At 36.8% G+C, this 27,287-nt stretch overlaps 1 protein-coding gene and 1 long non-coding RNA gene across 2 annotated transcripts in view; one reads left to right on the top strand and one right to left on the bottom strand.

Moving 5' to 3' along the window:
* The window catches only part of LOC127539365 (uncharacterized), a 63,350-nt gene extending 50,725 nt beyond the window's left edge, over nucleotides 1–12,625 (bottom strand). Inside the window, exon 1 of the long non-coding RNA XR_007947910.1 lies at nucleotides 12,529–12,625. This is a non-coding gene — a long non-coding RNA (uncharacterized LOC127539365). The remainder of the gene's footprint in view (nucleotides 1–12,528) is intronic.
* The window catches only part of TBXAS1 (thromboxane A synthase 1), a 228,077-nt gene that overhangs the window by 76,201 nt on the left and 124,589 nt on the right, over nucleotides 1–27,287 (top strand). The window contains exon 5 of the mRNA XM_051963538.1: nucleotides 13,957–14,073. Coding sequence (XP_051819498.1) covers nucleotides 13,957–14,073 — 117 coding nt within the window. The remainder of the gene's footprint in view (nucleotides 1–13,956; nucleotides 14,074–27,287) is intronic.

Below are 27,287 nucleotides of genomic sequence, written 5' to 3'. Positions count from 1 at the left end.
AGACATTATTTTTCTCAGTGAGCTTTTATACCTCTTTTCCCATTTGGCCAATTTTGCTTTTTTACAGCATTCTTCTCATTAGCTTTTTGTATTTCCTTTTGCATTACTTCCAATTATCTTCCCCAATTTTTTCCTCTCTCTCTCTTGATTTTTCAAAATCCCTTTTGAACTCTTCCATGGGCCTAATAAATATAGATCCTCCTATGGAATCATAGCAAACTGATTTATTGATTGGAATAGAGTAGGAGTCCAAATGAATTATTTCTCACAGGTTCTTAAGGAATGATAATCTTTCATTGCATATCTGTATCACAATGTATCTTTTTCAATTTTTTTTTCAATTCAGTTTGGTTTCTTTTCTTTTTTGCTACCATGAAAGATCTTATTATGAATAGTTGGGTGTGCTTTGTAAAGTGCTTATTTATGTTCTTTAGTATATGAAACATTTCCTTCTAGCTTCAACAGACTTTGGATATGTGACTAGAAGTGGGATCTTTGGATCAAAGGGTATAAACATGTTAGTCACCTTTTAAGTGTAATTTCAAAATGCTTTTTGTAATTAATGTTGAACCAATTGACAATCCTATCAACAGTATATTAGTTTCTTCCATCTGCTTCTAAGGGAACTCTCAACTCAGAACCATAAATAAGGAAGAGAAAATAGTGTCATTCCTAAGTCAATTCCCTCCATAAGCCAAAATATTGCCTTGCTCCTTCTCTCATCAATAGACTTTCCATTAAATGTACAGCTATAGATCTATGATTCCCTTTAATGTTGTAAATAATTAAAATAGCCTTATTGTACACTTCAAGTTCTGTTGTGGCAAATTCTAATTCAAATTATTGGTAACTTCTATTTAGAAAAGAGAAGGTACAAGCTCTTTCTGTACAGGGATTATTCCACTTTTTACATTAAAGCCAGTTTTCCTAGGTCTTAGTTTCCTTATTTAGGAAAAGAAGGAGTAACACGATTACTTTTAGAGTTCTATCCAATTAGAAATCTGTGATTTCATTATTTTCCTCCCATAAACATTTACTTATTAGTTCTGTTTGAATAGCACAGAATAAGTCAACTATCATTTCCTCCATGTTGACAGTCCTTGAAATAGCTCCCATTTGAATCTAAACTCCTTGAAGTCATGAACTATTTCATTTGTTCTTTTATAAGTTAATTATAAGCATGTAACATGAAGGCACTTAGTAAATTTTCATTTATTTATATATTCATTCACTTAGTAAATTTTTATTTACCTAGTCATTCACTCATTCATTCATTTGTTTGTTATTATTCTTGAGTTGTTTTTCATTCATCTCTGTCTCTTCTTGACCCCACTTGAGGTTTTCTTGGCAGAGACACTGGAGTGGTTTGCTATTTTCTTCTCAGCTCATTAAACAGATGAGGAACTGAGGCAAATGGGGTTAAGTGATTTGCTCAGAGTCCCCCAGCTAATAAGTGTTTCAGGTTGGATTTGAACTCAGAAAGAGGAGTCTTTCTGACTCCAGGCCCAATACTCTATATCCACTGCACCCTGTAGATGAGTTTCTTTGTCCAATTTTTTTTTTCAGTTGTATAGGATGGTGTATCCATTGTGTTATTTAGCTGCCCCATCTATATATATTAACACACAATTATCATTTGTTTTGGTTGTATTTGGGCATAGAGCTTGATGATGTAAGACTAAAATATTCTTATATAATTAACAACAATAGCAACAACTAACATTTTTTTATTTCATTGATAATTGCATGGTTTTGAATTCCTGACATTTATCCTCTCATTTCACCCTCACAGCATTCCTAAATTTTCCAGGATAAATGTTGATTCTGATCTTTTGCTTTACTAATGATCTATTTCGCCAACCCATTTCAACTACAATAATTATAGTTAGAATTTATAAAGGACTTAAGATTTACAAAATACTGTACAGATTCAGTATCATTTGGTGCTCCCTGGGAGATCGATGCTATCATTATCCTTATTTTGCAGATATGAAAATTGATGCAGAGTAGGGTCAGGTGATACCCAAGAAACCACAAGGCTCTCACAGGGGTCCTCAAACTACGGCCCACAGGCCAGATGCAGTAGCTGAGGACGTTTATCCCCCTCACCCAGGGCGATGAAGTTTCTTTATTTAAAGGCCCACAAAACAAAGTTTTTGTTTTTACTATAATCCGGCCCTCCAACAGTCTGAGGGACAGTGAACTGGCCCCCTATTTAAAAAGTTTGAGGACCCCTGCAGCTTTGAAACACAATACTTGGTGTCTTACAACACTTCATTTCATACTTTCATTTTAGAATGTATTAGTGAAAACCCCTTGTAAGGTATTACAAGGTTATAAATTTATATCGATAAAAATACAAACATTAATGCCCTTGGAAACTTCGATTCTGCCCATAGTTGCTGCAGCTCTAATAGGTGAGCTTTTTGCCTTATCTTTATTACTTCCCCTCAGTTTCCTCACCGTACCCCTAAGTGGGTACCTTCCCCCTTTCTGTCTAGTACCACTTAATGTTTTGTCTTCTCCCATTACAAGCTTCTTGAGGGCCAAGATTATATTTCATTCTCTATTTCTATTCCTAGCACTGAGTCCAGGGTCTGGAATATAGTAAATGCTTACTAAATGCTCTATCCATCTCTCTGTTGTTCCATCTGTCCATCTATCCATCTATCTGCCAATCTGTCGATTATCTATTTATCTACTAACCTGACTATACTACTACTGAATCAATAAAACTGATAAGCGTTCTATGTGGAATTGAGTTGATCCAAGGAAGGTGCTGCTTACTCTCACTTACTTACAAGGAAAATTAATTGTTTATTGGGCAAAGGACACATACAAAAACAGTATACCATTTTTGTCCAGTTACCACTGAGTCCCAGAACCCCTGGTCCCTGGGATATGCACTGACACATTGTAATTGGAGCATTAATCAACTAGCAATACTGCAGAAGCAGGTTGGGACAACCTGAGGGTGATTGTAAGCGTGAGCCTTTTATACAATAAGCACCATGAATCAGCACAAATACATTAATTAGTAACAGCACCAGGGAATTACCCAAGAGGGATCAACTATTACAAAGTAGGCAAAAAAAAAAAAAATTAACCAGAGAAAATTAAGGAAAACGAAGTACTATAACCTATATCCTGTAAATAATCCCAAATATACAGAGTGGGGCAAATCACATAATAATGTAAAAGTTCAAAAGAAAGATTGCCTATCACATAGTTCACATTAAACACAGCTCAGATTCATTGAGAACTGATGAAGTGCCTACTATGTGCCAGGTATTAGAGTAGACACCTAGGAGACCAAGATGAAAAAAAGAAATAGCTTTTATTTGTAGTGAGTGTGCTCTGGCTTGCTATTCCAGAACCATCTGTCCCCTCTTATAACCTTTGGGTTCTTAGGGTTTCCTGAAGGGTTTAGGGATTGTCTTCCCAATATCAAAGCTCAAGCCCCTGCCTCCTATGTTTTCCCCATTGTTAAGTACCCAGTAACTAGCTTTAATTTCATTTGACTCCAATTAGGTTTTACAAATGAATTTTACAAATTCATTTCGTTGAGAACAAATGGAGAAATATTTTCCTCCATGCCATCTTAGTCTTTTAAAAATTTTTCTTATTTATTAAAGATTTTTATTTTCAAAACATATGCATGGATAATTTTTCATCATTGACCTTTACAAAACCTTGTGTTCCAAATATTCCCCTCCTTTCCTTCCACCCCCTCCCCTAGTTGGCAAGTAATTCAATATATGTTAAACATGTTAAAATATGTATGTTAAATCCAATATATGTATACATATTGAAATAATTATCATCATGCCATCATAATCTTGAGGAAATAGGCTCTTAGCTCATTTCCTAAATAGCATTTAGTCCTCCAAGTTTGTATCTTGCTACAGGATAACTTCCAGATAAGTCCTCAGCTCACCTTCTGATGGCCTTTATCCAAAAGGCACCTCAGAGTTTGAAGACGGGCTGATTGCAAACCTGATTTAGAATTTAAAATGTGGATTTCCACCGCTTTTTTTTTTTCAAAAGTAGGCAAAGAGGTCTATGTCCTTACAGCATGACCTTGCCCCAAACAATAAAGGAGAGAAAAAGGCCATTGAAAGAACTGAGGCAAGAGAGAGAAATACGGCACAAGCCCATATGACCTTCTGAATTCCTCCTCAGCCAATCAAAGTGATTTCATTAAGTGACCTGCCAACCAGAACCAGTAACAGAATCTCTAGACAGATTCCACTGTCTCTCTAAGGCATTTTTCTTAACATTATCATGGCTCCAAGGAACAAGGTCCTGTTATTGTCATCATGGAAAGATACCATCTGAAGTACTCTTTGCATGCTCCAATGTCTATTATATATTCTATGGGGACTATTTGAAGGATTGTAGACTTGCATTTTATTACTGGAATAAACAAGTAAAAGTTACTGGGAAGAATTTTTTTTTTATTATGGAAAAGCATTTATTGCATATCTCCTTAGTACAGTATGCTATAAGAAATATTTTTGACAGTAATATGAAGAAAGATATTTATGCCCTCAAGATCTTTCTGACTCAGAGAGAAGAGGGAAATAGAACATAATCACAGGTAAAAATAGCTTTTTTTTTCTTTTTGTTGCTAATAATGTTGCAGTCACAACTATCACAGTACTTTATAGTTTACCAATCCCTTTCCTTGCCTTCATCTCTGTGATATGTATAATACGAGCATTATTTTTCCCATTTACATTTGAGAAGGCTGAGGTTCAGCAAGATTAAGGGACTTGCTCTTGGTCATATTGCAGAAAGTAAATAGGAATAGGAGGAAAATATTTAGATCATAGATTTCTAGCTGGAACAGACCCTAGAAATCATGTAATATGACCTCTTCTTTTTATAGATGGAGGGGTGGTGGTGTAGAAATTACTGAATTAAAATATTGAAATAAAATATAAAATATTGAGATATTAAAATAAGGAAATACATTCATATATTCTAAGGCTCATTAGTATTGTTGGCCTAAGTAATTTGCCCAAGATCATATAGACAGCAAAATGGCAATGTCCATACTCACAATCTAGTGTTCTTTCACAGGGTCACATTCCTCAATTTATATTTATGGTGTATCCTCATCAATAATAACTCACTTTACATATTGTTTGTACACCCAGTGAATGGGTAGTGCAAATATTAAGGGAAGTGTAGTAGGATTTGAGCTTACAGAACTTCAGAACTATGGAGTTAGACAGGACTTAGACATTTATCTAGGACAAACCAACCCGTGTCCCCAAAAGAAGGTCCACTGCCATGACCCTGAGAGATAGCTGAAAAATCTCCAGGGAAGGACCTCCTATTTCCTCAAGCATCCTGTTCCATTTTAATTGTTAGGTAGCTTTTCTTTAAAAGTCAGATCATTATTTTCTTATTTGTAATTTCTTCATTCTATCCTCTGGACCAAATAGGACAAATTTTACTCTTTTTCCTGTGTTTCCTTTATTAAAGACTTGAAGACATCTATCTTTCTCTTCTCTCAAATAAGCATCTCCATTTCCTTTGACTGATCTTCATGGGGTATGGACTTCAGATCCTTTGTCTTCTCTGATTGTCCTCCTCTGGGCATTTTCCACAATGTAAACATCCTTCCTAAAACATGGTATCCAGAACTGAATTTGATGCTTCTGTATATAACACAACAGGTCCCCATCATCTCTCAACTAGATTTCTACAATAGCTATCTGGCTGGTCTCTTTGTCTCAAATCCCTTCCTGTTCCATTTCATCCTTTACTCAGTTGCCAAAGTTCAATCAGTCAGTTAATAAACATTCATTTAGTTCTTACTGTATCCCAGGCATTGTGCTAAGAACTGGGGATATAAAAAGAAACAAAAGACAATTCCTGCCCTCAAGAAGCTTACAATCTAATGAGGGAGATAACATGCAAACAAGTATGTATAAAGCAAATTAGATACAGGATAAAGATAAAGTGATCAAAATCGGGAAAGTCCTAGAATTAAGAGGGAAGTCTTAGAATTAAGAGGAGTTGGGAAAATTTCCTATAGAAAGTGGGATTTTAGTTGGGATTTAAAGGAAGTTGGGAAGGTTCTTGTTGAAGTGGAAGAGGGAGAGCACTGGAGATAGCTAAAGAAAATGCCAGAAGTGAATATCCTAAAATATTTTATTGTTCTTCAGTCATCAAAACCCATTTGAAGTTTTCTTGGCAAAGATACTGAAATGGATTGCCATTTCTTTCTCCAGTGGATTAAGACAAATCGAGATTAAATGATTAAGTGTCTGAGGCTGGATTTGAACCGTTTTTCCTAACTCTATAGCCAATGCTCTATCTGCTGAGTCAACTAGCTGACCCCCCCTTACTAAAAATGTAGCTCTGGCTGTATCGCCCTTTGGCTCACCAAAACCCCCCTAAGCTTTTTATATGGGTCACTTAGTTATCAGTATGTTGGCCCCTATTAGCGCATAAGCTCCTTGAGGTCAGGGAATACTTGATTTTTGATTTTCTTTGCATATCCAGACCTTAACATAATGTCTAGATTGTAGTGCTATACTGACAGAATGATAATTCTCTTGGGATAGTTAATAACCTTCTGCCATAGATATTATACAGGAATTAATTTTGTAATTTTGTCATGTGCTTAGGTAACATTATATATTTAGCAATCTTTGTTTGGCAACCTTATCCCTAGGAGACTATATGCTCCTTGAGGGGAAGGGATAGTATTTTATGTATTTTTTTTATCTCCCACCATTTCCTAGCATAACACTTTATTCATTTTACAATGCTTTACAAATAGTTGTTGGATCACATTGTTATATTATTACTATTGTACTAATAGAGAAATGGAGAAGTATAAAGAGAGCTAGTGCTGGAACCATGAAAATGGAGGTTCAAGACTCACTTTGGACATATATTAACTTTGAGACCTTGAGAGCATCACTTAATCTCTCAGGCATCTATGTCAGTAGTGACAAAATCAAATAGAAATGAATCCTTCTGAGCCTTGTGGGCCGTATATTGACTTAGAAAAACCATATATTAACATCATTTATATTTTGTTCTATTTTTGTTTATTTTGTTAAATATTTCACAATTACATTTTAGTTTGATTCAGGCTGAATGAACTTGGTAATGTGGTGGACAATTTATCTGAGTATTTAATGACTCTAAAACTGTAAATTGAAGAGAAGGTACTAACTTGCTTTGTTAGAAGGAACTTCTACATCTGGGAGTTCCTTATTCCAGTGAAATCACAGGTCAGAATCTATCCCTATGTAGTTAATATTTTTTCTTATGTTTCCTATATTGACCCCCTAATTTAACTGTAAGCTTTAATTATAATTTTGGTTTTAATCCTTTTACTATGTGCCATGTATTATGCCAGGAGCTAGAAATATAAAAATAAGAGTCTGAGTCCACAGTGAACTTGTATTCTATTAGGGTAAAGTAACATATGTGTATACATGTACAATATATACATAATCATAATCTGGACTTACTCTTGAACCCACAAGTCATATTGATATGGATGCGTTTAATAGAAGATACCTGAGCTGAGTGTTGAATGGATAGATGGCTAAAATGGGATTGGAAAGTCCTATTCCATATTTCCAAAGGGAGATTGTGATTTCTCCCTTTGTGGAGAGTAGTAAGAGGACTGTGGCTGGACTCTCAAAAGCCTAGAAAAGGCAGAATGAGCAAGTTCCAGCTTAATTTTGGCTGCTGTAATTGCTCCTTCAGTTTCCTATCTTGGAGAGGGATATTGAATTAGAATTCCATCTAGGCACCACATCTCAAATATTTGTAGGCAGGAGAGATGGTATTCTCACTTGGGTTCAGATACAGTTACTCCTTCCACATTGCAACTTTCCCCCTCATGGTTTCAATATATCATGGGTTGGCACAAAAAATTAAATGGGTATTTTAGGAGAGTTTTGTGGAAACCACAGATAACATAAGAAAAGCTTAAAAACTCAGAAATGCATAAAATATATGTATAGTATTGTATATCAACCCAGATTTTACAAAATGGTACTATCTATGTCCCATAAAAGAAAAAGAAAGAGAAAGAGTCAGACTTCTTCTCTGGTACAAAGAGAGAACAAAAAAAATTTACGTAGATTTTTCCATATTTCAGTGCTATCTTGTCCCAGATCCCCACTATATGGAAGGAATAACTGTAAAAGCTACTTTCCACACTTTCTATAGAGGAGCAGATAACACCAAGTATTTTCTCATCAGTTTTTCTCCTTCCCACCAAACTAGTCACACAAAAGACTATTACTAATACCTAGTCAATCTCTTTATCAAAGTCAGCAGTAAACAGGAATTGGAGATTTTATCAGATTAGAGTAGACAGGTGTATACAAGAGTAAATGAAGTCTTCAGCAGCAAGATAAGATCTTGGTTCAACCAAGGAGAAAGAATAATGGGAGTAAATAGAATATCTCCTCTTAGCAGTGTTTCAGGTGCTGGAAATCAAGAGACATGTTAGGAATCAGCTTCTCTACATGTCTGGAGCTCTGGAGAGATGTCCCATATTCCATTCAAAAGTTCTGGCTTGTCTCTCTCTGGAATTCCTTTTTACTCTCTTGTTGTTCAGTCATTTCATTTATGTCTAACAGTGTGACCCCATTTGAGGTTTTCTTGTCAAAGGTACTAGAGTAATTTGCCATTTCTTTCTCTGGCTCATTTTACAAATGAGGAAACTGAGGCAAGCTGAGTAATTGACTTGCTCAGGCTCAGCATCCAGGCCAGATTTGAACCCAGGAAAATAAACCTTCCTGATTTCAGACCTGGAAATCTATCTACTCTACATGTTCATGTACATGTATATAAATAAACATTGAGGAGCAAGCTGACTTCCTTTCTTCCTAATAGGACTCTCTGAACTCCAAAAACTGACCAAAAACATAGGCTTTCTCATTCAATGAGGAATCTCCTCCTCCACCTATAAATGCTCAGGCTTAGGGGTGTCCCTTAGGAAACATCCCAGGCTTGGACAGGAGTGGGGGGTTGCACACATTAACAAATTATAAAATATACATCAAGTACAAAGCCCCTGGCATGGACAAGGCACTCTACTTCGCCAAATGCATAGCTCAGGACCCAATCCATTGCCCTAGACATCATCAATTCTAGGGACTAAAGCAAATCTCCAGCTCTCAATTGGGGTTTTTCAGAAACATTTCTAGCCAAGCCAAACCCTAGAGCCAGAGCCCACTTAAGCCCTGCAGGCGTAATTTCCCGAGAAGTAAGGTCAGGTGGCTCCTATTTCCTACAGGATCTCATTGGTTAGGGAAATTACCCAAGTTGGTTCCTTCCTCTGAAGTAAAAATATTACTCACATGTGGAGGATATATCTAATTCTCAAATCATTAATTAAAACAAATGAAACATAACAATGAAATGTAACTGGAATCCACCGTTTTCTCTTCAGATTAAAATTAAAAAAAAAACATTCCTAGGCACTTCGTGTCAGATCATGAAATCAGAATCCTTCATTCACAGAATGTATAAGCTGATGGCCCAGTTTATTCTCATTATCTCCTGTACATCTGGAGATTAGCAAGGAAGGTCTGGTAGTGAGGTGTAGTAGATCAATGGGGTTTTCAATAAAGAAATGCTGGCTAAATATACTGGAAAATACTGTCTATACTGGCCATCTGAAGTTCAAGAGTGATTCAAGGAACCTCCCCCGAATGTGACCATTTTCCCATACTGGATAGACATTGTATTTCTATAGCTCAACTATCAAGACTCTTGCCTGAGGGCAAAGAGATTTGTAAATTGCAGGAGAGCTGGATGCAAATTCCATTACCCCTAAATCCCATATTATATTTCATCCTTCTATTACTTCATAGCCCATCCCTCAACCTCCCTAAAGAATATTGATTTGTCTTTTTTTCCATAGTCCATGGAAAAGATGGGTGATCCATGCAAAATTATGAATAAACTTATATAAAGGAGAATGAGACAGAAACTGAAGAACAACATGTCAACAGTATCAATAATCATATACATTAGTCTCATAGAAAGAATGTTAGCGATTGAAGAGATTAGAAGATTGAAGTGTATTAGAAGAATCTCTTAATTTAATGACAAAAGTAAAGGCCCAGTAAGATGAGGTTGGTTTGAGGTCTAATAGGCATCTGGAAGCCAGGTTGGAGCTAGAACCCAAGACTTCTGATTCCTAAAATGGTATTCAAAGGGAAATCCTGACACAAATTGATTTGGAAAAGACAAGAAAAGTTACATAGATAAAATGGGCCTTAGAATAACTACTATCTGTACAGAGATAGCTACAGGGATCACAGAGATGATGTTTTCAGAGCTGGAAGGAACCTTACACATCATCTAGTACAATTGACTGAATTTAACAAATGTTTGCTTCCTTGGTGGTAGAGTGGAGGACAATGAGGAAAAATGAAAGGTAAAAAGGAGAAATAAAATTACCTTTAGAGTTAAGGAAATCTTTTTTTAAAAAGAAATAACTCAAATTTAAAGGAAAACTTCTATTTTTGGATAAAACAATTGCAGCACACATTTACAAAGTTTTAGAAATATTTATATATTACAATATAACATATTATATTATTATATTATATATATATATATGTATATATATATTTATCTCATTACATTACAGTGCTGAAGCTAAAGCTCAAATTCTGACTTAGACACTAATTTGTAACCTTGGATAACCTGTCTGCTTCAGCTTCCTCATCTGTAAAATGGGATCATAGTTTTTACCTCTTAGGATTGACATTGGGATAAAATGAGACAATATTTGTAAAGCATCTCCCTAAACTTTAAAGTGCTATCTATATAAATGCTATATATCTATCTATAGAAATGCTATCATATAAAAACATTTCACTAAACTTTAAAGTGCAATCTCTATAAATGCTAGTTTTTCTCATAGTACCCCTGTGAGGTAGATAATATGTTTTCTTTTCCCCATTATAAAACCCAAAGTTTCATCTTCCTTGAAACTCTCCCATTTCTGAGGGCACCACTATCTTTATAAACAAGATCAAAGGTGGGAGGTCATCTCAAGCCTCTTCAACCCTTAAAGTTGCAGATTCTACTTCCCATTTTTTCCCCTCATCTATCCCTTCTCTCTACTTATGTAGCCACCACCCTAGCTAAAAGCTTCACCACCTCTCATAGACTATTTTAACAGCTTCCTTGTTGGTCTTTCTACTTAGTCTTCCTCCTCTCCAACTCATTTGCTGCAAAAGGAATCAAATAATTTTCCTAATGCATGTCTGCCATATCAACGTACTCATGAAGCTCCAGAAATTTCCTCTTTTTTTTTTCCTCGTTTGTTTTTTGTTGGCAATAGGGGTTAAGGGACTTGCCCGTGGTCACATAGCCAATTAGTGTCTGAACTCAGATCCTACTGATCCCAGAGCTATTGTTCTACCCCTGTGGTGCCTAATAGTCACAGTTCTCTCTTGACTCCCAGATAAAATGCAATCTCTTTAGTTTGAAGTTTAGAGTTCTTCACAGTTTGGTTTTGCCTACTTTCTCAAAACATTTCACGTTACTATACTACAGTCGATATGCTTTTCCATTTTTCCATCTCTTCTTCAAAGTTCAATTCTTGCTTCACCTTCTATGGGAAGTGTTTCCTCATCCCCCTAGTCCAGGTATTCTGTGAATAGATTTCAATGTGTATATAAATTTGGATGAGGAAAAATATTACATCTTTATTTTCACTAAGCTCCAATTGAAATTTCAATCAATTAACCAATAAACATTTTTTAAGAATCAGGCACTGTGTTAAGAATTAGGGATACAAAAATGACAGTTCCTGCCCTTGAGGAGCTTACAATCCAATAGATTTATCTTATTAGGTAAATTTAATTTCTTCAATTATTTAGAACATGATTCTGAGAAAGTGTCCATAGACTTTACTAGTCTGACAAAGGGATCCATACACTAACCAAAAAAACCCTGCTTGCCATCTGGGGGAGGGGGAGAGGGAGGGAGGGGAAAAATTGGAACAGAAGTGAGTGCAAGGGATAATGTAAAAAATTACCCTGGCATGGGTTCTATCAATAAAAAGTTATTTTAAAAAATTAAAAATAAATAAAAATAAAATAAAAAAATTGAGTCCCAACTCTTTAATGTTCTCTCCAGGCTCACCTTGTTTAGAATTTAAGCTCCTTAAGCCAAGAACTGTTTTTCCTTTTGTCATTATATTCCTAGATTTTTAGCAACACTGCCTTGTAGGTCCTAATGTAGATAGTTAAAATTTAAAGAATTGAATTAAAGGTGAGATGGCTTGCCCAAAGTCACACAAAATTGAAACCAGAACTTAGAATAGGACTCCTCATTGAGGGCTTATTTCACTCCATCCAACTGTCCACCTAATAATCCATAAAATATAGTTATACCAAATATTTAGTCTTGGGTTTATATTGTTAGGCAGATCTTAATAGTAAAAAGGAAAACTAACATTATTGCTTATCTGAAGATAAACCACTGGTCAGAAAAGTTCCCAACAACCTTACTTACCCAATATCCCAGGACAAGAAGATAAGCAGATCTGAGTCTTATCAGCCCAAACTCTTTTCCCTAGTACCAGTGATGAGGGGAGCCCCGAAACACTCTCTCTCTTTCTCTCCTTCTCTCTCTCTCTCTCTCTCTCTCTCTCTCTCTCTCTCTCTCTCTCTCTCTCTCTCTCTCTCTCTCTCTCTCTCTCTGACTTTGAGGGGACTGCTTGGGAAACTCCCTCAAGGAAGCTCTCGCTTGAGAAACCTGCCGCAGGGAATCAAGATAAAGTTTTTTCTTTCTATTATCTGGGTGGAACAAGTTGAGGCCAAGACCACTCCCACTTAGCCAGAACTGGAGATTGAGATTTCCATCCAACTCTATTGAGTAGGAGATTAGTCCAGGGACACTCATTCAATACCAAGATTATTCTGATTCCAGCTCAAACTGCTCCCAGCGACCTCCTCCCCACCCAAAGCAGCCCATATAATAAGCTTCCTTCAACTCATCTCCTTGCAGAGGACCTAATATGCCAAGGAATCTTTCTCTCTCTCCTTAGCATAGCTGCAACCCTCTGCCTGCTAAAAGACATTCTCTTTCAGCATTATTTCCTCTTTATCTCTCTCACTTATTTCCCTAACAGGACCCTCTTTACCTTTCTGTCAGGATTTCTCTGCTAGATCTTTACTTCTCTGTCAAGACCATGCTACTAAGGAAGTCAGCCTGCAAAAGCTGACTTCTCAGTTCTAATAATAAATTTCTTTTGCTAGTCTAACTTTTTGGATTCGTAAATTCATTTCTAAAGGTCCTACGCCAATCAGAAAGGGATGCCCACAACTCCCTGCCCTGCGCCGAACCTCATCACCAGTGGCTAATGTTGCTTTCAGAAATAACAGACTAATCTGGGTTGAATGGGAGCTGAACAGCTTGTCAATAGTTGAAACTTACTGGACCTACTTTACTTCCTAACATTGATCCCCAATCTGTGTCGACTTCTTGTTGGATCCAGACACACTTGTTAGTCCACTCTTATCCTGAGCAGGGAAATTCAACAAATGGGCAGTCTATTGTCCAGACCAAAGGAGTTAAAAGCCAAGTTAAGGATATATCTGCCCTGCTGGTCTCTAGCTTCGAAGAAGGTTCTCTCAATCAATCTTTTCTAAATAGAGTAAAGCACTCCACAAAGGATTTATTTTCTGTGATCAAGGGCACACTTCAACAGGGTTGGAATCAGAGCCAGCAGTGATCACCCCATTAGCCCTCACTCATGTATCTTGAGCCTCATTTACAGCAAGCCCTTAGATCATTTCTCTGACTCTGTCCAAGCAGAGTCTACTAATTTGTGGATCATTGATGGGCTTTAGCCCTGACATTTATAATAAACTCATCTTGCAGCAAAGATAGACTGCCTTGGCTTTACTCAGAACTCTTTTGTTTGTCCCTTTTGACCAGATGTCAGGGATGGAGACCAAGCCAGTTGCTGACAGCATCCTGTTTTTGAGGAACAAGAGATGGGAAGAGGTCAGAAGTATGCTGACTCCTGCTTTTAGTCCAAAAAGGCTGGATGAGGTAAGACACAGAAAATGTAGCAGCAGCCGCTGCCATGAGGACAGACATCTGCTGCCCAAAATTTCATGGAAAATTGTGTCCATCTTTCACCACTGCATCAAGTGGCAAATCGCTTTGATATGTCCAGCCCCATGGTTTCCAAACATGTGGCCAGTGACTGGGCATGGGAATATTCTCTCACACACATACACACACACAATTCACAGAGGGATGTGACAGAAGCAAATCTGTGTTACAAGGTAGGAAATGACTTTGTTCTTGACAATACCTGCTGTGTCTGCTGATGATTCTCTCAGGTCTTCCAGTATCTGAAGCTAAGGAATCTGTGCAATCAGAAGTTGCATGCAGCAAGAGTTCTGCAAAGCCTTGTAGGTCCATTAATTGACTTACAACACTTTAGTTCACATTGCCATGTGTGTGCACACGTATGTGCACGCAAACATGCATACATGTGCTATTGCACACATATATTTCTAGGGGGGAGACAAGCACACAGATAAAGATGAGAGACAGAGATAGAGAGGGACAGAGACAAAGGAGAGGGCATGAGGGAGATTAAGCAGGGAGAGGCAGAAAGAGAGAGAGAGAGAGAGAGAGAGAGAGAGAGAGAGAGAGAGAGAGAGATTGAGATTGAACCAAAAATTTTAGTGCATCTTAAAAGTTCACTAAAATTATTAATTTTTATTAATTTTGGGACATCCTCTATATAGACACTAAACAGTGCTCTATAAACACTTTATATAATGTTGTAAGATTTGTCAAGTCCTTTAAAAATAACTGATTTAATCTTTTATCAAGGCTGTGTAAAATCTTGTGATGGAACTATTATCATCCCTATTTTACAGGTGAAGAAACTGAGGCAGGCAAGTTAAGTGACTTGCTCAGGGTCATAAAGTTAGCAAGTATCTGATGTGGGATTCAAATGCAGGTCTTCCTGATTCCAAATCTAGATCTCTGTCTACTGCTCTACCTTAGCTGTCTATCTCTGTGTGTGTATGTCTCTATGTCTGTCTGTATGTATAGATCTATTCAAGTGTACTCTTGTAAGAGGCAGTATTATATAATGGAAAGTGAACTAACTTCCCAGTCAGGAAGATCTGAGTTCAAGTTTCTCCTTTAGTTTTTTTTGTGACCCTGGACAATTGGTACTTGACCAATTTCTGAGTGATCTGGTTAACTCAGAGACTACATGCTTCAAAACTGTTGCCAATGTGCATTGGAAAAGGGAATTTCTTCAATAGGAATTCCCTATATCAGTGCAATCACAGGTCCCGATTCATCTACCTGCACATGTGCATGTGTGCACACATGTATATGTATGTGTGTTCATAAATACATACATATACACATATACATGTGCTAGATGTCACAGTGGCTAAAGTTTCAAGCCTGGGATCAGGAGATCTGAGTTCAAATATGGCCTCAGTCACTCACTAGCTGTGAGACGTTGGGCAAGTCACTTATCCCTTTTTGTCTCAGTCTCCTTAACCTGTAAAATGAGCTGTAGAAGGAAATGGTAAAGCACTCCAGCAAGAAAACCCCAAATAGGGTTGCAAAGAGTTAGCCAAGACTGAAACAACTGAACAACAATATATGTGTTTAAACATGCATATATATGTATATGGAAGTATGAAAACAAGTAGGAGATTATTGATGGATGGATAGATATGGATACCTCTATAGATATCCCCATATACATACATATATATGCATATAAGCACACACATATGTGTACTATATATATATATATCTATCATTTGAATAGCTTAAAACTACAGTAAGGCTTTTAGAATACCATATATACATATATACAAGAATATATGTATTATATTCTTATTTTCTTCTATGATATGTATATTCTTTTTCAAATATATGTGTATATGCATTTATTATTATTTTTTTGCTGAGACAATTGGGGTTAAGTGACTTATCCAGGGTCACACAGCCAGGAAGTACTAAGTGTCTGAGATCAGATTTGAACTCAGGTCCTCCTGATTTCAGAGCCAGCCCTCTATCTACAGCATCATCTAGCTGCCCCCTGTATATGCATTCATCCCCACACACCCACATACACATACACATGTTTCAAGGTTGAAATCCATTATGGTAACAATGAAGTTCCTCTATTTCTCCTACTTATTTACTTTCCATCCAAATATTTCCTGTTACAAAGGTTTAGCTGGTGAAAATGAATCTCAAAAAGAGGAAGAGACAGATGTATATCCTCCCCTATCCGATGTAAACTCCTAGGAGCTGTTGAAGGAGAGGGTGGTTGTTTTTCTATCTACCCAGAATAGCTCTTTGAATGTCCTGAAAAATTAATAAATGTTTTTTGAATTGAATTGTGTTGGACTGGAGTAGAGATGGTCATCATTCCCTGGCTTGAGGAAGACAAATCTTGCTTTTGAATGACTGAATTCTGCCAACACAATTCTTGGGGTATATTTTAAAGTTGCTCTCCATGATTGGCGTGGCTCTGGCCCTTTGGATCAGAGAACATTCACAGAATTACAGGCATCCACACAATGTGGTTTGGCTTTTAAATTTTCATAGTAAGCTCTTCAGATTAAAGCCTTGAATGTTCTCAAAATGGAGCACCATTTTCCAAGAACATTACTGCCAGGAGCTTTCTCCAGGCTATGCCAGCCTTCAGCAGTCTATTTTTAATATTTAGTTTTATTTCTCAATCCTTCAGACCAATAAAAATGAAAGTCATTATAACCAAGTGTGGTCAGAGTAATAAATACTTCAGAGTCCAAAAATACATTGTCTCTGCCTGACCAGACGCCCATTTTCAAGAAGTGTCCCTGCATTTATCTACCAGCAAGAGACCATTATCTTGTGACAAAGTTGTATTCCACTGACACCCAATCTCCTAATTAAAATCAGTATAATGATGGACTGTTTAAGCTCTAGTTAAAATCTTCCTTTTCTATTTGCATTTAAAAGGAAACTTCCTCTTTCCTGGGTTGGGGGGGTGTGATGGACCCAGGCCTAGGTTATAATTTGGTTTTTCACTGGCAAAAGCTTTTGTGTTCTGCCTGGCCACCAGTGAGAGCAGAGCATCCATCTAAAGGTACTCAACTGCTGAGGGGGTTGGAGGGAATGTTGCTTAGCAACACCAGCTATTACCGCCTCCACGTGGTAAATGCTGATTGGTCATAATGCCTGACAGGCACTATGTCATCACAATGGCAGCACCTTTGGTTCAACATGTGGTTTTTGAACCCATGGCAAATTTTGCAAAGAAATTTGGATTTAAAGAACAAAGCAAATCATAGCTCTTCAGTGTTTCTTCAGCAAATACTCATGGAAGTTCAGTCTTTCCTCAGCTTAAAGGAAATACTATTTATTGACTTTCAAAAAGGGTTCAAGAATTCAGTTTCTTTTTCCCCCAAAAACAAGCCAACATTAAAGGTTAAAAACAAAAACAAAATCCTCAAGTCTTGTCTGCACAGAGTATGCAACTTCGTTTGGTTACATAATTTTCAAAGGGTAGTAACAAGAACACTGAACTAGAAATTAAAGCTGGATTCGAATCTTGCTTCTGAGATTTATGTATGACCTGCAGTATTTCCCTCAGCCCTCTCGGTCCTTATCTAACCTCAAAGGAGCATTGTTAATAAACTAGGCAAGAACACTTTCAAGATCTCTCTGAAGGATTCTGGAATCAATTGTGAGACATGGGAGACCACACTCTACATGGGCCCCCATCAGAGAAGGTGCTGTGCTCTAGGAACAAAGCAGAATTGCAGTAGCTCCAAGGAAATGTGAGATGCACAAATGTAAAACCATCTCCACTCCAAATGTTCGTGTGGATTTTTGTGCCCCACCTGTGCTCACTCTGCTCTGATCAGCCATAGTCCGACACATTGTATCTTGACCCTGAGAAGTCACTTTGGTCCTGTTTGGAAATCAAGGACTATAACCATTGTTAATATCATAAGAGATACTGTGTCCTGAAGCACTTTGCAAACTAAAGCTCAATGCAAATAATTGTTATTTATTATATACTTTCTTTTAAAATTAGTCAATAAGAATTACATGCTAGCCACTAGTTTGTTTTGGGAAAAGCAAAGGCAAAAATAAAATAGTCCCTGACCTCAAGGGGCTTCCATTCTTCCAGAATGGAATGATTTAAAATATGTAACCCATAAGTATCTAATTGTGATATATATCTCTGTGACACCCAATAGGATAAAATAGGAAAACATCTATTAATCATTTCATGAGCAACACTCATAGATTTGTAGCCACAAAAGGGACCATAGAGAAGGCTTAGAGTCTAGATTGTATACTGCAGGAGTCTGCAAATTACAGCCTATGGACTAAATCTAGCCCCTACTCAGAATGTTACTATTCTTAGCTCATGGGCCATACAAAAATAGGTGGTGAGTCAGATAATTTTGTCAACATGGAGAAGCCTGTTTTCCCATCTGTATACAATACAGAGTCAAGTGAGGTATCCCATTCCATAGATTTTCATGGGTCAGCTCATTGTGCCCTGGGAACTTGCTATTTTGGGGCTCAGGTTGGGTAGAGTGTTAGAAGCATAATACATCAAATACTTACCATTAAGGGGCAGTCAGAAAAACAAATGTATTCTTTCAAGACAAAGGGGATGTATGGGACAGTAGCTAAAGCCTAGGACTTGGAGGGAGGAAGATCTAATTCAAATCTCACCTCAAATACTTTCTAACTGTGTGATCCTGAACTTTTCTGCCCCTCAATTTTGTCATCCATGAAATGGGGATGGTAACACTTTCCCTGCCTACTTCACTGGGATCTGGTGAAGATCAAAAGAGATAATTAACGGGAAAGGACTTTGAAAAGTACAAGAGACCTACATTCACAAGCTACAATTATCACATGGAGTTTTTTGTTTGGAATTATATCCTCCAGGCTAATTTGTGTCTTTGAAGTCAGAGATTCTAAGAGAATATGATGGGCTCTGACATGTAGATGAAACTGTCCCTATAACTCTCTGTTGTACTAGGCTAATTGTTTGGGGGGTTTTGGCCCATGGGCCCAAAACAGTTGTAAGTGGAGATGAGATGTGTGACTCGGAATCAAAACAGCTGAAAGGGATTTGAGAGGCCTTATAGTTTAATATCCTCATTTTAGATAAGGAAATTGTGATAAAAAGGCTATCCTTTTATTTGTTTTAGTGATGAATTAGGATGGCCTCCTATGGGGGACTAATTCTGGAGTCACAGAATGGGGGTCTAACTCCAACTCTGACTGCCTATGTTACTTGGAGCACTCTCATCTCACTTTCCTCATCTGTAGTTATCATCAGGTAGCTGGATTAGATGTTATATCAGTCCTAGATAATATGATCCTGTGAATTAAGTATTGGGGGCATAATTTATAATAATTTATATTTAATAATTATTTAACTAATTATAATAATAAACATTAAATAATTTATAATAATTTTATTTTTCTGAGTGATAACACAATTGCAGCAATATTTTATAAAATGAAAAAAGGAGGATGTAGATAATGAGAATTGAACGACTCCAAGCGATTCACTATGGTTCAGTGGGAATCTGGAAGGAGGGAATCTGAGTTCAAATTCCATTTTAATGTTTACTTCCTATGGGACTTCCCTGGCTTTTAGTTTCCTCATCTATTATATGAAGATGTTGGATTAGATTTCCTGAAGGCTCTCATTGCTCTAAATCCAATGTAAATTATGACTCTGAAATAGCTAGTGGTCCCAATGAAGAAGAACAGAGAAGAAGATGATGAAATCAGGGTGATTACAAATCAAATTCTCAGGTTTGGAAAAGCCACAAATAGGGGGATCTGAGTCAGGAGGATCTGAGTTCAAATCTAATACTTACAGTTGTATGACCCTGAGCAAGTTACTTAATCCCAATTTCCTCCAAAGAAAATAAAAAGAAAAACCACAAGTAAAAGATTGAAGGACAAGGACTCTCCTAATGGTAAATGCAAAAAGGCAGCATCACCATAAAACCAATGGCATGAAGATTTAAAGCCTACTGTGAACTAAGTCTCAAAAAGGGGGGAAATGATAAATAAAACAAAAATCTTTTGTAAAGTTATATTTGAGAAAAAGAAGAAAGTGGAAGGCAGAGGTCTGTTTTTTTTTGGGGGGGGGGGGTTGAGGATCAGTTGTTCTGTGTTCTAGTCTCTTCATGAGCCCGTTTGGGGTTTTCTTGGCAAAGGTGCTGGAGTGGTTTTGCCATTTCCTTCTCCAGCTCATTTTACAGATAAGAAAACTGAGGAAAACAGGATTAGGTGACTTGTCTAGGATCACACAGCTGGTAAATGAGGCTGTCAGTTCTTTCTGACTCCAAGCCCTTCATATTCTCTTAGAGTCTCTGACTTCAAAGGAGCAAATTGGCCTGGAGGATAAAACTCCAAACAAAAAAACCCCATGTGATAATTGTAGTTTGTGAGAATAGGGTCTCTTGTACTTTTTGAAGTCCTTTTCCATCATGAGGAACCTTATGGTAAGAGAATAGCTATTTTAAATTAACTCCTTTCAGTACTCTGGTGCTGAAAGAAAAATGGCAGATGAAATCTCAACATCATTGTCAACCTTTGAGAACCATGGAGAATGGGAGAAATACCAGAAAGCCACAGAGTATAATTGTAGTCCCATTTCTGAAAGGAAGACAAAAGTGTATTCTGACAGCTACAGCCTTGGAAGCAAGGGGATGTCATGGAATGAGCACAGAACTAGACATTGTTTGGCTTAGTGAATATTTAGATAGAAATGAAATGAACAAATATGGGTCCATTAAAAACAAGTCATACCAAACCAGTCTCATTTTCTTTTGTGACAGAGCTTTTTCTCTAATTTGTTAGATTGGAGGATGCTATCTTAATTTTTTAAGTCATTTTGCATAGTCTTTCATAATCATCTTATAGATATCATCTATATATGTGATCCTTATATCATCTTATGATTCCAATAATTTTATGGAATTATTATATAGACAGGTAGATTCACAGCTGGTTGGACAGATATATTTAAATATCTCTGTAATCTGGAAGTAGGTCTATAGTGAAATGTCAAAGCAACAGAGAAAAATAGGTAGGATCCCCCAGCATAAAAATTTTAGTAGAAAAGGTTGTCCAAGAGGGATGGAAACGTTCAAGAATAGAATTCTGGGAACACAAAACCAAATTATTCTGATAAGAAAGAAAAAGGGGAACTCTCTAAAGAGTATGATGTGGAGTTATAGGTAACTCATTATTAAGAATATAAACTTCTCATTAGATTAATAGCTCTTTAAGGGGAGAGACTAATTTTTGCCTCTTTTTGTTTCTTCAGCACTTAGTACAATGCTTGACACATAGTAAGTGCTTAATAAATGCTTATTGATTGAGTTAGTCAACCAGTAGACATTCACTAAGCACCTACTATTGCCAAGCACTGTGCGAAGAGTCGAAAATGTAAAGCCAAAAGAAAAATCCATCCTTGCCCTCAAAAAGCTCATCTACTACTGAGATACAACTTTACAAATAAATAAATACCAGCTACTTTAAAAAAATTCATCTCTGTGATCAGAATTACATCAATATAGGCTACCCAACCCATGCTTACCTTAGCACAGAGTAAGTCAGTGTGGCCAAAAGACATTTATCACCAAATTTGGCAGGCTGTAAGACTCTAAACCCCTTGATACCGGCCTTCAGAAACTGTTGCCTCATTGTAGTAACTATTAGGGCATGCCTTCATTGCCACAGGATTTTTGAACCAAGAACTGCTCTCCACTCCAACCCCCCAATTACCATTGCTCCCAATAATCCATCAAAGAGGACTTCAGAGGAGCAATATTTTTTACAAAGATTTCAAACAGATTTGGATGAAGACATAAAAAGCATGCTTATATCAAATCTGCAGATGACAAAAATCAGAGAGGATGACAGTTTCAATATTTAAAATTATACTGACAGACTGGAATACTAAACTAAAATCAACAAGATTACATTTAACAACTATGATGTAAATTCATGCTCTTAATTTAACCACCCCCACAATTCTGGATACATAGAATGAAGGGGACCTGCTTGATTGTAATATGTCCATTTATAATATGACATTTATTGAGTGCTTAGTACATACAAAATCTATCTATATAGGGCATCATATATAAGAAGGTCCAAAAGAATAATATAGAGTACTGCTTCTAGGCAACTCACAAATTAATAAAATAGAATTTCATATATACATATATGTGTATATTATATGCAAATAATCATAATACAAGATAGAATTCAAAAAGAAGTATAAAGTGATTTGAAACTTCAGGTAGCCCGAAGTACCAGTAAGGGAGACATATATTTGAGTAGAAAAGGTTTCATGCAGTTGTCACTTTATCCCTGGATCAAGGATAAAGGATTGAAGGATAGATAGGATCTCAATAGGTAGAGAAAGGAAAGGCTTGTTGAGAGAAATCAATCGATATGAGCAGATTTTTGGCAACTGGACTAGAGACCCTCAAAAGTCTATTATAACCCAGAGATTCTCTTAGGATATGGACTAGGGAAAGTCAAAGATGATTCTTGTTTAGGAATATGTCTGAGTATCTGGGTAGATGGTCATGCCTTTAATAGAAAATGGGTATTTTGTTGGAGCATTTTTTCTGAAAAGTTGATGAGTTCAGTTAAGACACAGTGAGTTTGAGGTGGGGTCAGCAGGGTGGGGAAGGAGGAAGAAAATGAGTGTTCTATTTCTGGCAGGCAGTTGGACATGTCAGTCTGGAGTTTGAAAAAGAGATTAGAGCTGGAAATATGAGTTAAAAAGTCATGAACATTGCCAATAATGGAGGCCATGGGAAGTGATATATTTGTCAAGGGTAAAAGTTTAGAATAAAAGTTTTCTTATCCCTTTCTGTGCTATGGATTTTGTTGGCAGCCTAGTAAAGCCTGTAGACCACTTCTCAGAATCAGGTTTTTAAATGCATAAAATCAAATACCTAGGGATTACAAAGGAAACCAAAGATTAGTGAAAATGAAAGTGTAAATTTTCTCCCATCAAAGATCGTGAACCACTTGAAATTTATTCACAAATAGATTGAGAGTATGTAGATCCCCAAGTTAAGAAATCTTGCTTTAGAGAAAGAAGAGGGCCATGGACAGAGCATGGGGGACATCCACATTTAAGAGATGGGAGGATAAAGAAAAGCCAAGAAATACAGATAAGAAGATATCAAAGAGATAGTAAAAAAAGAAGAACCATTAAGATGCTTGAAAGCTAACAGAATAGAAATTATGTTTTAAAACTTTAAAAAAGAAAGAATAATCAAATACTGAAGAGAGATCAATGGAAATACTGACTTAAGACTGTGCAAGTGACTTTGGAGAAAATCATTTTAGTTCTGTGGTAAAAGCAGATGCCAGAGAAGTTTAATAGAAAAAAAAATGAATGAAAGGGATTCTGTGTATGAAATACTAGGCAAAACTAGAATCAAAGTCATTCAAAGACTCTGGCATCCAGGAAGCAAAAGTTTCATTGAACTTTATATAGACAAGGTCTTCCTGCCTCCATGCCTTAGACGTGGTCTGAATAAACTGATATTGGTAGACAGAAAACAAAACAAAAAACTCTCCTTTTGGATAGCCTCCCAGCAATGTCCAAATACAAAAGCCAGAGGGAAAAAGTCACAAGAATTGGGTTCTGGCTACAATGCTCCATAAATCCAAGCTAATTGCTCTAAAGTAATCCAGTGGGATCTACCTATTACTGTGCTGTGCATTTTGGAGACAAATTAATAGAACTGCCTAGAAATGATAGAAATAACTCTTGAAATTAGGATCATTCCATTGCTAGAAATATCCAAGCAAAATCTGGAGGAGCATTTACCAGAGGTTTCAGGAGGAAGAGGGGTCTCTGAATTGGACAGGAGCTTTGAGTAGATAGATCATTGATCTCTGATGTCCTTTATAACTCTGAAATTTCATATTAGAGTCAAAGAAGTAAAATATGTGTCTTTGGGACCAGAGCAGATTTTAGTTTCAAAGACCATATAGTCTGTGTTTGTACAGTCTATAACTAGAATAGACTATTTGGTAAACCTAGTGCACGTTTTAAATAAAGCATTTAATGAATTTCAATATTTACTGAACAGTATTTTTATCTGTTTTATTGGTCATCATGAAGCAGGCAATGCAGCTATATAAGATAAACCATTGTTAACACATCAGTACATATGCATCATGGACAAGCATTTGGATGAATGATAATTGAATACAAAAAAAAAAAAGAAAGAAAGATATTAGGGTTTCAAATGGGAAATTTGTTTTCAGTGATTCTAGGCTCCTAAAACCTGTCTTTCAGGTTGTTTGTGTGTTTTTTTAACACTAATTTGAAGACTTTTGAAGTTTTGGTATGTGATGATATGAATGGTACACATAAGAACAAATGTACCCACCACCAATCAATAGATTCATTATGTCATGATATGAGTGCTATTCCTATCACTACAGATCACAGTCTTTAGGTAAAAAGTAAGTCTTACCACAGTCCTACAGTCTGCAAGTGGCTCATTTCCTTATAAATATTTTCCTATCTGATAGCTACTGTCTGCAATTTTTTCAGAATTATAAAAAAATTTTAAAGTTCTCTTAATCACATGAGCCCTACTCTAAGGATAAACCAAGAAAATCTCTTCTACATTGGGTTAGTTTCCCCTCTCTGTTTCAAACCACAAATGTATACAGATTTAGACAAAACTCATTATTAATAGACATGTAATTTAGTGCCAAGTAATAAACAAAAACTAACATTTAAACCAAATATAGGCTGCAATGGGACTCGCAGACAGAAACATCTTTGTGTTCAGGAAAATCCAAAGAAAGAAGAATGGCTGAGTAGACTTGAGTCTCACTAGTTGTCATGGTTGCCATTTGGTCTCACTTCTAGTTCGTTCATTCCCTGTGTTTGTCCTTTCCTTTCAGTCCCTGGTCCAGGCATTCAAAGGCTTGTACCTCACCCTCACCTCTCTGCCTCCCCTATTAACCTAAAACACAAGATAAAGGAGCTCTCCTGAAAAGCTTTTCAGACCGTCCATTAACAATCTAAGCCCAAGGATTCTCTATGTTCCTAGGAAAGTCTTCCAGAGTATTTGTATCCCATTAAAGGTACAGCCTGAATATCCCAAGTCTCTGGGATTCTAGCTCTAAATAACCCTGGGCCACATTCATATTCTCCTGGCAATGCTAGACAGCTACAAATCACGGTCACAGCATGATCTCTGATGAACCAAAATTGAAGGTGACCTAAAGGGCAAACAAAGACTCACAATGGGTGTAAATAGGCTACAGTGTATTGCCCAAAAGAACTTAGAGATGAGAAGTGGAATAAAAGATGCTATTCATGACTTACGTGACCAGATAAGAAAGTGGATGTAGCAAGATCCAGAGATAAAAATAGACTGATGGCCTGGGTGTCCCACTAGTGTCCATTAAATATTAAAAGAACTGGAAGAGAGACAATAATACATTGAATAGATTTATGGAGGGTTGTAGAAGAAACACGACCAGAATCATATCGGAGGAAAAGGCATTGATGAATCAATCAACAAGCATATGTTATATACCTGTTATGTTGCTGGCATTCTGATAGACACTAAGGAACTTACTTTTTACCTAAAGACCTGTGATATGCAGTGAGAGAAACAGCACTTATATCATGACATAATGAATCTATTGATTGAATGAAACCATGTCTATAAAGCATATTTAGCATAGCCTGGCATGCAGTGGGAACTTAATAAGTTCCTATTCTCTCCCCCCCTACCACCACTATGAAAGTGTACAGTACTTCCCCCAAATCCTTCTTTCCTTTCCACTTTTTATGAAATTCCATGGGATTTATGTAGGTTAAAGTAGAAACTGACAGCTGGCACAGAGCTCATAAACTTTCCTTAATATTCTCCATACTTTTTTCTATCTTTTTTGAGAATCCCTTCATTCTCCCAGGTATAATCTAGATTCATCCTTTGCTTTTCACTCTTCCTTATATCACATATCAAATTGGTTGCCAAATCTTCTCAATTTGGTCTCTACAGCATCATTTGAAGGTGTTCCCTTTCTTCCACTCATGTGGCTGTTAGCCAAGTTCAGGTCTTTCTCAGCTCTCATCTAGATTACTCTATGACCTAATAGATTTCTCTATTTCTAGTCTCTCCCCTCTCTACACCACACTCTATAGTAGAGCTATTAAATATAGTCCAGTGGCAGCATGTGGTAAAACCCATAACACTCCCTGAATTTAGCCCAAACTAGATTAAAATGTAATTGGGAAATATTTATGTTTTATATGTTTTATAAAACATAGATAATGTTAATAGACTCCCAAGTGCATCCCAAATCATATCAAAGTGCAATTGGGAAATAGTTAACAAAATAAATAAAATATAACAGAGTATAGAAGATGTTAACATGTGGTTTTCTGTGTCAGTGCCCTCCTGCAGGGATCTTTATGTACAGTGCAGTGGGCTCTGTTTCTGTGTGAGTTGATACCATCATTCTATCCAGCTGACAAAAGTTTGAGTTTGGGTTGCATCATCCCCCATTTAAAATTTATGAGTAGCAAAGATGTGCTGGTAAATATTTAACAACCAGCCTTCTGGGGGTAAAAATGTGGACTCACATCACATTTTTGAGTTTAATCTGCATTTTTAACATTTTCTCCACCATTTTTTTAAGTCTAGAAAATCATTAGGCAATAAATCAAGCCCAGATCTGGAGCATTTGCTAGCTTTCAAGAAGTGGCTGTAAGGCGCCAATGCGAAGAGGCTAGAGTAAACCCTTGTCACTGGTATCCTATGATAAAATACAAATTCCTCAGCTTTACCTTAAAGCCCTCCACAATCCTGTTCTGCTTTTCCACTCTCATTTCACACTATTTCCCCTTCATAAGTTCTATGTTACATTTAAACTGGATGATTAACTGTCCCTGAAACTCAACACTCCTCCAATCCCTGTGCATTTATATGGTATGTTTTCCATGTCCAGAATTCATTACCTCCTTGACTGCCTCTCAAAATCTTTCATCCTCTCTCAGGGCTTAGCTACCTCCTCCACAAAGACTTTCTGGATCATCTTAGCTGATGGTACTTTCTTTCTTCTGTATTTAACTTGGATTTATTTATCTTGTACATTTTATACACACACATACAACCTTCTCTTATCTTCCTCCAAATCAATGTGAGCTTCTTGGATACAAACAA

The sequence above is a fragment of the Antechinus flavipes genome, chromosome 5, assembly GCF_016432865.1.
Source record: "Antechinus flavipes isolate AdamAnt ecotype Samford, QLD, Australia chromosome 5, AdamAnt_v2, whole genome shotgun sequence".
Classification (NCBI taxonomy): domain Eukaryota; kingdom Metazoa; phylum Chordata; class Mammalia; order Dasyuromorphia; family Dasyuridae; genus Antechinus; species Antechinus flavipes.
This window is presented reverse-complemented; position numbering and strand designations above follow the sequence as displayed.